General features: G+C 58.0%; 1 protein-coding gene across 1 annotated transcript in view; it reads right to left on the bottom strand.

Moving 5' to 3' along the window:
- The window catches only part of DISP3 (dispatched RND transporter family member 3), a 53,445-nt gene that overhangs the window by 11,267 nt on the left and 30,345 nt on the right, over positions 1-11,833 (bottom strand). Inside the window, exons 3-10 of the mRNA XM_024210627.1 lie at positions 10,142-10,361; positions 7,875-8,011; positions 6,902-7,036; positions 6,443-6,603; positions 5,267-5,406; positions 3,935-4,080; positions 1,033-1,194; positions 351-512 (exon numbers count right to left, since the gene is read on the bottom strand). Coding sequence (XP_024066395.1) covers positions 351-512; positions 1,033-1,194; positions 3,935-4,080; positions 5,267-5,406; positions 6,443-6,603; positions 6,902-7,036; positions 7,875-8,011; positions 10,142-10,361 — 1,263 coding nt within the window. The remainder of the gene's footprint in view (positions 1-350; positions 513-1,032; positions 1,195-3,934; positions 4,081-5,266; positions 5,407-6,442; positions 6,604-6,901; positions 7,037-7,874; positions 8,012-10,141; positions 10,362-11,833) is intronic.

Genomic DNA, 11,833 nt, shown 5'->3' with positions numbered 1-11,833 from the left:
TGATCACCATGGCGAGAAGGGAACATTTGCTCCCTAATCCCTGGGTTTTTCCTTCCCCTGCCTCTGAGCTGAGAGCACCAGGGAGCGTGGGGAAAAGGGGCCCAACACGACAGGAATCTCTCTCCCTCCCGAATTCTCTGGGCATGTCTAGCGGGCCAGGGAGGCCAGCAGTGCAGAGGGGAAGGGGAGAGAGGGCAGCCGAGGAGGGCTCAGAAGAAGGCAAGAGACGTTGGCATTGACGGGAGGCAGGATTTGCAAGGGGAGCACCGATGACCTGCGGCTATTCACCCCATCTCTGTCGTGCAGGAGCGGCGAAGGGCTGCCCCCATCCGACCCTTAGGAACTCTCACCTGAGCAGGTGACGCAGGAGATGCCCTCGGCGCTCAGGTTGTACTTGAGGTCCAGGAGCACCTGGATGTTGGTGTCGGGCCGGAACAGGAGAGGAGCGCGGCTAGCTGGGCGGAGGCGGCTAGCGAAGAATATGGACAGGATCAGGACCATGACAAAGAGCCCTGCAACGAGAGGCGCAGCCAGCATGTGGGACTCTGCACACACAGAGCTCTCATCCGCACGGTGTCCCCAGGGGCTGGCCATAGAGCGGCACCCAGGGGAACCGGGTGCCGGGGGATTCCCCAGGCTAGCAGGGAAGCGACGGGGGCTGGATGCCCAGGTGCAGAGAGAAAGCCTAATGCCATCCAGAACACGGCAGCACTGTGTCTTCCCTAAATGTAAGGTGGCCGGCAAAACCCAGGGGGAGCGCTGTGCCAGCGGGGAACGGGCAGAGTTATCTGCCATACACAGACCTATGCAGGTGGCAGAGACGAAGCAGGGTCTCAGGACACGGTCATTCCCCTGGGAGAGCAGGAGGAGGCGAGATCTATGTCCCATGTGCCTGCCACAGGGGCGGGGCCGTGACACTATGTCCAACCTCGGCCTCCCCTCACCGTTAAGGCTGAGGAATTCTGGGAGCGCTGCCCAATTAGAGTCTGTGGGACGCACCCTAGGGGAGGGCGTCCCTCTGGCCATCCTTACCCACAATCACCCATCTGCTCTTCCCCGCAGACCACAGCGCCCAGTGCTGGAGGAGCTCCTGCAGATGGGCGATCAAGTGACCCTTCCTGACCTTCTCGGCCGGGAGCTGCAAGTTCTCCGGCAGCGCCGACGCCAAGGGCACATCCCCCATTTCCAGAGCCACTAGGGGAGAAAGAGACCAAAGGCAGGCTCAGAGCTTGGCTCGGCCCCCAAGCCCCTCGCAGGGGCACAGAGCAAAGAGCCAAGGAGAATGAGAAAGGCAAGTTCTCCTGGAGCCCAGAGTAGCCAGGGAGATGGACAGACTAGGGGACACTTAGAATTTCACTCAGCCCTGCACCCTTCAGTGCATCAAACCCACTGGCCAGGCTGGAGCAGGAGCCAGAGCCGAGCAAGGCAGCGACTTAAAGCTTCTCTTACGAATAGACGTATGTGCCCAGCAAGCCGCTACCTGCTGCTCTCATCTATACTGTGGTCGCCGCTATAGGCGCCGGCGCGCCAGGTGCTGCACAAACTCTTACACGCGAAGCTGAGGGAGGGTGGGACGGGCACAGAGGTGCAGGGAGGTGAAGTGGCTGCCCAAGGGCATGCGACGGGTCAATGGCAGGAAACGAAGCCCTTTCCCCAAGTCCTTGTCTAGTGCCCTATTCACTCGGGCACGTACCACACTGCTAAGGAGAGCAACCAGCAGCCCTCCGAGAGGCTTGGTTTGGAGAAAACCCCGACAAAGGCTGGGCTGCTGATCTGAAGTATCCAAACCTCTGGAGACTGCAGAGCAGGGCGGGAGGATTTCTGTTCTGGCTTGGGATGCCCTGATAACACCCTGTCTCTCTTGGGGTTTAGCATTTCCACGGTTACTACCAGTCGGAACCAAGAAAGAGGGGGAAAAAATGTTACATTCCATTTTCTTTCAAACCTCCTCATAGATTTGGCATCAGTGTAGCCCCTGGGTGAAGGTTTGGGCGAGTTCTTAAATGCGAATAAATCACTCAGCAGGTCTATAGGATCTCCAAGCCCTTTAACACCATTTCAATTGAGTCTTGCAGCCCCCTCGTGAGATAGGGAAGCACCATTATCCTCTTTTTCCAGATCGGGAAACTGAGGCACAAAGAGGGTCCACAACTTACCCAAGATCACACATTTAAACCAGAGGCAAACTGGGAACAGACCCCAGCTGCCCTGAGTCCCAATACTATGCTTTCGGCTGGTTCTTTCCCCCACTTTGGTCTGAACTCTGCCATCAATACAGCACACGTGGATCCAGGCAGGATCTGACCCTTTGCCTGACCTGGTATGTCCTGTGTAGCAGGGAACTTACCAACCTATGTGTCTCCCTGTTATGGAATCACCCCCACTGAAACCCATGGCCATAAACAACCCAGGAGGAAATGAGTCCCCATCCTGCAAAAGTACCGACGCCCTCTGTTCCCACTGCCTGTGCTGGGTGTGGGTCACTCAGCGCTTGGCAGCATCCAGCCCTATAGAAAGCAAAGCAATTTGTGATGCAGAATGTTGGGGTTTGGTAGGAACCCCACCTTTACAAGGAAACAATGATCCCTCCACCCCTCTTCCCCCAATACAACCTGGTCCCCCCTGTACCCTCCCCCCCAGGCTACAACCCCCAGGGCTTTTCCGGGGCAGCAGGCACTCCAGGCTCTTTAACGTGGCAGAAGAATGACAGCATCCAATTTCCATCCGATGGCCACGTGCCGCCTCTGCGCCACGAAGAATCAGCCTCTCATTTGCAAGTGGCAAGATGGAGCTTTCTCCGGTGGGGTCGGAGAGGGCACCAGGTGCCTTCCGGCAGCCCCGGCACGCCACCCGGGGCCTCCACACAGAGCCACGTCCTTGCCACATTCACAAGTTGCCCAGGGCCCAAGGGGCCCTACAGGAAACTGTCCTTCTGTTTAGTACAGTCCAGAGACGTGGAGGACGAGCTATTTCCATAAATTACCATCCTATGCGGCTCTGGCATATTGAGGAGGTTCGGCACTTGCAGCAGGAGCCCAGCAGCATGTTAAGAGCAGCCTGACCTCTGCTTGTTCTGGGACTGGTGAATTCACCAGCACAGGGGTGGGGGGGGGGGGGGGGTGTTTTCGCAGGCCAAGCCTGCTGCTATCCCCCAGGGTTTGTCCTGACGGGGACTCTCCAGAGCTCGGGGCTGCAGTTTCAACCAGGCAGCGCTAACAGCCAGCTTTAAAAATCCAAGGATGAGAGGCCCTTCCCAGCGAGATCCCCTTCGCTCCAGCCAGGGCTAATCGGATAGTCTGGTCATTAAGGCATAGCAATGCCACCAGGACTCGTGAGTTCTCTTCCCAGTTCTGAGCTCATGCAAGTCACTGCCCTGAACTGTGCCTCAGTTTCCCCACCTAGAAAGTAGGGATAATTGTAATGACCTGCCTCATGGGTGGCTGTGAGGCCCAACTCCCTATGCGTGTGAAGTGCTCCGAGGCCTCAGGCGCCGGGCACTGAAGAATGACAAAGTACCTTTGCTCACACGTGCTTACCCAATGTTACATTAAAGACTACAGAGGGGACTGAGATTTTAATTGAATATTGCCTTCCATGAGGGAGGACTGTACTGCCCAGGTGCTCTAGCCAGATGTTTCCTGGGTCCCTTCATAGGGTAGTTAGTTATTCTGGCCAAAACTGGATCCTAATTGGACTCCTGAGAAATAATAATGTCATGCCTCAAGTGACATCCAGCCAAGGACCCACAGTGAATTCAGATTCACAGCATCCTGGGCGGTAGCAAAGGATCATTAGCTCCAGTTCACACATGGGGAAACCGAGGCACAGAGCAGCCCAGTGATCACCCGGCAGGCCAGTGGCAGAGCCGGGAGGAGAACCCAGGACTGCCACTCCCTCAGGGGACGTTCCTTGTCCCTGGATTCTGAACACCTACCCGGCTCCTCCTCCACGCTGAGCAGTGGGATGTCATCATCGAGGTACGGGAGTGACCCCTGGCCTGCAGCGGCTGTGTCCTCCGAGGCGAGTAACAGGTCATCGGCAATGGGCAAGGTGCTCGTCTTCCCGCACTTCTGACTGCAGCTGGATGGGGAGGGAGACAGCCAAAGTCAGCAGCTCTGGGCTACGTACCCTGTGAACCGCTGCTGCCTGGTCTCCTCCTGAGAGGAGAGTGACTGTTCCAGTGACCTACTACGCACTCCACTGCCAACACCACGCCAGCCATTTCCACTGCTAATGCGCCGGGGGGTATCAGGAGCTCAGCTGCTGCTAGCAAATCATCAGAGACTGGGCTAGATGTAGGGTAGGGGTGGGGGGCGTGTTCCCAAGTGCTTCTGCTTTTCATCACCCAGCTAAGGAATTAAACCCGGTCGGCTGCTGTGCCACACCCGAGAGGGGGGAAGGGGAAGGCGCACAGACTTACAGATACAAATCTGCATCCCCGTGGCCCCAGGGGCTGGGTTGTCCGTCTGCAGGGCCTACGTGCCTCAGTTTGCAGATTAGATCCTGGGACAAGTTCTCTGCAGGTGTAGGTGGGGCAAACTCCATGGAAGTCAATGGGGCTGCACCCACTGATGCCAGCAGGGAACCTGGCTCCTCTGATTATAAATCTGGAGTCACTCTGCGGCAGCCACCCTGGGTCTATCTACATCAGCAGAAACAAGATCCATATGCGGCCCTTGACTCCCGGCCTGATCCCGAAGGTAGAGAATAAACCTCTCCTCCGGTAAGGGCTGAATCTGGCTGGCAGCAGAGTTCTGAGGTCAGAGTGCGCCACCTCCACTGCCCGGGCGGCGGGAGGCGTGTGGGGCGAAGGGTGTTGCTAGAGGAGAGGCACACGACTGGCTGGGATGCATGACGCTCGCAGTGCTGGACAGGGCCTGGTGCAACAGCACTTTTGATGCATTGGTTGCAACACCTGTAGCTCAGGTCCTGAGAGGAAACCTGAAGAGGTTGCAGCTGCTTTGAGACAGCCAGTTCTGATCTTGGTCCCACAATGCACTGCCTCGCAACAGGGCTGAGCACTGCGGGATAGGGGTTTCCGAATTCCCTGAATGCAGTGGTACAACCACAGCCGCAAGGTGCACTAGGTCTGGATGCACCATGTGGATGCACTAACCCATGGCTAGGACAACCCAGGCGACCAGCTGTTCCCTGGAATCAAGGCCCAGGCTACGGTTTCCTTGCCTGGCATAGGCAGGCTGCTGTGGGCGAGACAGGAGGAGTCCGCACCCTGCCGCTGATCGAATGGCCCCGCGAGGACTCTCACCTGGCCTGACAGGAGCTCTCCAGGGGGGACACGTAGAGGGTCCATATTCCAAGGGCAGCCGGCATGGTGAACAGCACGGCCACCCAGCAGCAGGACACAATCAGCGACATGAAGAGACCAAAGTCGTGCACGGCCGGGATCTGCAGAGAGAACTCTCAGCTAGAACAGAGGAGGTGGAGCCCAGAGACCTTCCAGCAAGAGGCCCCACTGAGGCAACATAATGGAGGGAAGCAAACCCAAGAGGAGCCTGGGGGCGGGAACACTGGCCACTTCATGCGGCCCAAAGGCCATGGAGCCAGCTGCCCCTGGTGAAAGCTGACAACTCAACCAGCACCAGTCTGGGGCTCAGCCGGTGGGTGGCACTTGATTGTTTGGCATTGCAGACGCTGCCCAGGCAGTCGGGGTGTTCACAGGGCGGGTGCCTACTGCATTGCTAACAGGCCAGGGGAGCTCTCCCATGTATCGGCCCTGTGCACATGCAGGAGAGGGGGGCAGAGCTCTCCCCAGTGGCTCAGGGGCAGACCCGATCCGATTCCCTCCTTGTGCTTGGTGAGCACAGTGCTGGCAGGGACAGCAGCACCAGCATGCCCACAGCGGAGGGAAATCCTGGGGTGGAATATGCTGGGATTCCTCCCTCTGCAGTTCAGGCCCCAGAGCTCCCCGGTTTGGCTGATGGGACTGGAGTCTGGAAGGGAAAAGTTCCCAATCTGTTTGTGGAGGGACCCTGTGATCCTTAGACATGCCAGCTCTGCTTCCCACCGAGCCTCCTTCCCCAGCTGGGGGAGCCAGACCAGGAGAGCCAGACGTAGACGACAACGTTAGCAACGTGCCCCATTTGCCTCCCAGGTCCAGCACATTGCATGTGCCACAGGCCTTGGGAACAGGAGTCCCGAGCACATCAGCTGAGCTCCAGCTCCCTGCAAAGCTGTATGGCTCAAAGCACCAGGACAGCTGGCTTTGCCACAGGCCCAGGGCAACAGAGCTGGCCTGGAGTGAGTCAGTCTCAAGCGGGGAGAGCACACAAGGAGCATCTACACGAGCCTGAGAGCACAGGGGGTCTCCCTCCAGAGCAGGCCCGTGGGGGTGGCAGGGGAGCTGCTGAAAGGCCGGGAGGGGATGATGCCTTCTAGCAGGCGGCCGTGACCTCCGGGGGGCCGCTGCAAAGCCCTGGCGCACCTGCGAGAAGATGTTGGCAGCGTAGGCCGCAGCCGTGGTCAAGGAGGTGAAGAAGGTGGCCTTCCCTGCCGTCTGGATGGTGTGGATCATGCGCAGCTGCAGGTCCTTCAGGTGGGTGGCTTGGCGGTAGGTGTTTATGAAGACAAAGACGTCATCGACACCTGGGGGGGGGGGAACAAGAGAGAGGGGCAGAAATGCCGCTCGCACTGGGGAGAGATGCCTGGGGCCAGATCCTCAGTGGGTGTAAGGCGTCACAGCTCTGTTGAAGTCAATGCGGCTAGACAAACTCACACCGGCTGGGGACCTGGCCCACCAAAGTCTGAGCTCACTGTCGAGCCTGTGCCTCCTGCCACCCGTCGCCCAGCGAGGCAAGGGCAGCCCGTTCTGCAGGCTGGCGCGGGAGCGGCAGGGCCTTTGGGCGAGGAGCGGAGCAAAGGAAGAAGGCTAGGAAAGACTTACCAATCCCCACGATGACAAAGGCGGCTACACCATTGAGGATGCCCAGGTACTGGACCCCGAACACCACGTGGTACAGGAACAGTGCCACCAGGCAGCTCAGCCCGATGCTGGCCAGGCCAAAGAAAGACAGGAACACTGCGGGAGGAGAGCAATGCTAGGAATCTCGGTACAGGAACTGCCCGGGCTGCAATCCCCGTCCTGCGCGTGGGGTGTGGGCACCTGGCCTGCTCCCGCCCCGGGCAGAGCTTTCACCTGGCAGGGGGTATCTTCATCAGGAGGGAGGGATTCCAGCCTGTGCTGGCTAGAGCAAGGTCTGGTGATGTTTCTAAAGGCGGGTGGTGGTTTTGAGGCATTGTGGGCCTGATATCCAGAGGTGCTGAACACCCACCTTTCCTGCGGGTGATAATGGGAGCTGCGGGCATTCAGCACCTCTGGAAATTAGATGCATGGAGTCTCAATTCGGGCACCCAAAGTCAGAGGCTGTTATTGACCAGGTCGGCCTAAGTGCCCCCTCAGCGGTGGGGAGGGTCCAAGACCACACTGTGGGACATGGAGTCTTCCACTTCCCACCAGTTCAACTCTCGTCCAGGTCAGTAGGGAAACAGGCCCGATCTGGATCTCCGTTACACTGGGGTAAATCTAGACGGGCTCAGTTGAAGTGAGTGGAGTTATTCCAGATTTACACCAGAGTTAGTGAGAGGAGAAGCTGCTTCTCAGTTGGCCACATCCCCTCAAGGGAGCCCTTCCACTGGCCCCCCCCGAAAATCTCTGCCTTGGACAATTCGGGTTGTGTCTGCGGCCATGGGAGGCCCTGCTACTCTGCCTAACAACAGGGGCAGCGCATTCCTGAGCGGACTGGAGAATGACCTGCCCAGGGACGTTCCTGGGAGCTGAGGAAGGGACTCCATCAGGCTGCTCACTGCAGACCTTGCTCTGCTTCAGGGAAGGGACGCAGGGTTTGAATGCAACCTACCCGAGCAAGAGGTGAGGATATAGACCAAGACCGCTATGCAGCTACTGCTGATGAAGGCCAGCAGCATGTCGTTACTGAAGGTCCTCCTCACTTCATAGTCAAACAAATCCGTCCCACCGTACAGCACCTGCACTTTGCTGGGGTGGGGAGAGAGGAGGGAGAAGGCACAGAGGAGACTATACAGTGAGCAGGGCCGGAGGATCGAGCCAAATGCATCTCCTCCAAAACCAGAGGGAGGTCACGCGTGCGAAGCACCTGGGAAGCCGCTGAGCGACCGGATCAAGTCAGATTGCAAGGAGGGGTGGCCGAGGTTTGCATCAGGAGAGCAGGTCGCATATTTTTAAAATTCCTCCGGTGCATTGCGGTCAGAGGTGTTAATAGAGTTCTCGCTGTCAGCAAACAGCTCCGGAAGCTTCCAAAGCCAATCCCATCTGGAATCTTAAATCACTGCTTATTATATTAAGCGCCGATGTAATAGCTAGAGGGGGCAGGCAGAGCCCGGGGCCTGTGAACCGCTGCATGATTTACCAGCCTCTGCCGCTGGCAGCTGGTTCTGAGCAGAGGTAATCCGAGATCATTAAAACCAGGAATACAATAGCCCTGCACCGCAGAAGCATGCCCTTAATCCAGCCTTTTTAAGGGTTTATATGCACTCGCGTCCCTATTCCCCTCCCTGCTCCCCATAATTGCAATCCTTCCCCAGCCCCATACTGAGAGGACTTTCCCACTGCTGCAATTTCAGAGCTGCCCCGCAGTGGCTGTATTTCACTTGGCTGATGAAGATCAGGGTCCCCGCGGGTTAGGAGAACCGAGCTCCAGAGCAGCAGATGGCCGGAGAACAAGAAGTTACACCTGACACAGGCAGGTGGCCCGCTGGAAAGCCCTCTTCCAAGCTGCTGCCTGGCCATCCGGTTCCCTGGGACCACTCCCCCGTACTGACCAGACGAGGCTCCCCCTCCAAGTGCTGGAGCAGGCACAGAACAAAGCCCAAATCCGACCAGCTGGCTCCCAGCAGCACAGAACCCCAGGGAGGCAAGCTCACGTTTACAGGGGGAAATCCTGCTCCAGGTAACACTCACTGGCTCTGCTAGGCTTAGTGATGTTCCTCCAGCCTGACACCAGGAGCAAGAGGAGAGTCAGGCCCTTAAACTGCTAGCTTTAATTAGACTCATCCACCCCTTTCAACAGGCCAGTAGGTCATCAAGGGCCAAATTCAGACCCGGCGTGAACAGAGGCAACTCTGCCGAAGCCAGTGGGATTAGACTGCTGCAGGACGGATGCAAGTGACACCAAGATTAGCCCAATGCATCTGTATACACCTCCACCTGACTGAACCAGGCCCTGCAAGGACAGCCTCACCTAGCGCCAGGTTCTGCTGTCAGCTGCATACCCCCAGGAACCCCCCAGACTCAGGCCTTGCCCCCCACCCCACACACACACATTGTCCCATGGTAACTGTACTGGTATAGTTAAAACCGTACAAGCGCCCTAGTTTGGATGCAGTTATAGCTGTATAAAGATGCTTATCCTGTTAGAGCTACTCCCATATGGGAAGGGGACTAAGGTGTACTGATGTGAGGCACCTTTATACTAGTATACCAGGCCATCCTTTGCAGCTCCTCCTGATTGACACCCTGGCAGGTGAGAGCAGAATCTGGCCCTCTGGACTGGAACACCCTTTGTGTGGGGGAGTAATTCGGCACGGCTCTTCGCAGGAACGGCTGCCCTGGGCTCGCAAGCCGAACCCCACGCCAACTGGCACTGGCCTGAGGCATTAGGTCCTTGCACGGTCTCATACACGTTGCTGGCGCTGTGTGGTATTAAAGCACAGAGGAACTGTGTGACCCATTCATTGCCGCATGCTCCAGCACCAGTGGCAAGGGCGTTCTGCAGGCCTGCTTTCTTTCCTTCCTTGTGCTGGCCACTGCCCAAGGGAGGAGACCACCCAGGCTGGCCAACGGTCCGAGCCACTCTGCCAAATCCTGCACTCCTCATTCCAACGCTGAGGAGAGCCTCCTAATCGGACTTACCCCGGCAGGGTTCATGGGAGCGTGGCTGCCTGGCACCTCCTGCATTAACCTCAGAGCCTCGCCCCTCCAGCATCAGTAACAGCTGAAGGAAGCTGGATTAACCCCTCGTGCACCTAACACACCAGCTGCTCCTCTAATGTAAGTGACAGACAATCTCCCCCCTCCTCTCCAGTCTCCTCCCTTCTCTGCAGGCTGGATACTAAGTCACCCAGTCCGTGCACGGTCCTCCCGCCTCACCTGGTGGACTGCTTGGCCAGCATGGCCACGTAGGTGACCACGAAGCTCTGGAACTTGCTGCGCTGCTCGTCCCACCTGTCCTCCACCGAGTAATAGTTGGGCAGGGGGGCCCCGAAAAGGATCTCGCTGCGGAGGAGGGAGCTCTTCATGTTCTCCGCCGACAGCCCCTCATCCACATACCAGTAGAACTCCGGGTGGGTCATGGCCAACTCCAGGGACCCTGCGGGAGAGACCAGCACAGAACCCTTTAGGTCAAGCTCTGCCGGCTGGGTGTGGCGTATGGGGCCAGCCCGACGCTGACAGAGCCCCACGCGCTCTCGCCCTCTCTCTCATCAGAGAGCAGCCAGCTCAGGGGAATCTCTCCCATCCCATCCATCTCCGGCCTCTGCTCTCCCGGCCGGAGAGCCACTCGGACAGCCCGGCCTGAGAAGGGGATAGGCTGACAAGAAGGCTCACGGCTGTGACAGCCATCCTGTCTCCACGCAGTTGCTTTGCTCCCCACGTTACCTGCGCTAGGAGCTAAAGGGCGGCCACACCGGTATCAACCACAGCTGCTCTGAACTGGTGGCCTGGAGCTCAGAAACCCCAGGCCCTGTTACCCAGAGAGATAATCTTAGGAGAGGGTCCTGAGTGCAGTGATCGGAGAAGCCCACAATGGGAAGATGGAGCCAAACATTCCCTGTGGGAGATCAGGGGCGGGGTCATTAGGGAATCCTGCCTCTGCTGCAGCCCCACGGGATCAGGATCATCCTATAGGGTGCGATGCACTACCAAGAGTGTGTCCCTACGCAGCATCGTATATCACGCAGGCCAAGGTCACCATTGATCGTAGGGTTGCCGTGGCCAATAAAGCGTGTGGCTCCTGCTCCACCCAACTCCAGTGAGGAGCTGGGATTCCCACGCATGCTGGAAAACACAGTCCCACAGAATGGAGAGCACATTTCTTCCAGGACCCTGCAGCGAACCGAGCCGGGTGGCTCTGAGTCACAAATCCGTGAATTCTAGGTTGCAATGAGTCCACAAGGCAGGCTCCAGCAGCAAGGACCCAGGGCCTATTTTAACGGGTAGCAGAGCTGCTGCTTGCAATGGAGCAGATGGAGTCAATCACTTGCCTGCTCCCTGTACGCCGCTCTGGCTGGCTTTCAATCGGCAGCATATGCCTGGGAGACAGATGGAAGCTGCTTCCCACAACCACATCCCTCCCACGGACTAGCAATGATTCACTTCCAGCTACCCTGAAACCCTCCCCTGCAGGAGGGGTGGCATTAGCATTGTAGATCTGCTGCGAGGAGTCAGTGCTCCTCCCCCTCGCCCCCAGCACCTACCTCCCGGTGGCAACTCACAGGCAGTCATTTCACCCCGCAGCAGCTTCTGATCTATGTTGATCTACACTAGGGGGGTGACCCAGCTGGGGTAGGCAGTGGGGCTGCAGTCACACAGGTAGCAGGCATGGGCCAGCCAGCCCGAGTACATACCTAGGGGATCCAGGCGGGTTGGTACTCGGGGGCAGCTAGCCCCTGCTCCCCGGGCTCTTGCAGCTGCACTAGTATTTGTAGCATGCTAGCTTGGTGAGAGCCAGTGCGAGCACGTCTACGTGAGCTGGGAATCACCCCCGCCCCCAACTCCAAGTGCAGACGTAGTCATGGACAGGAGGCTCTCCAAGGCAAAACGATTGTCTGTACAGGGTCTAGC

This window comes from Terrapene carolina, unplaced genomic scaffold, assembly GCF_002925995.2.
Source record: "Terrapene carolina triunguis isolate 2854851 unplaced genomic scaffold, T_m_triunguis-2.0 Scaffold714, whole genome shotgun sequence".
NCBI lineage: Eukaryota > Metazoa > Chordata > Testudines > Emydidae > Terrapene > Terrapene triunguis.
This window is presented reverse-complemented; position numbering and strand designations above follow the sequence as displayed.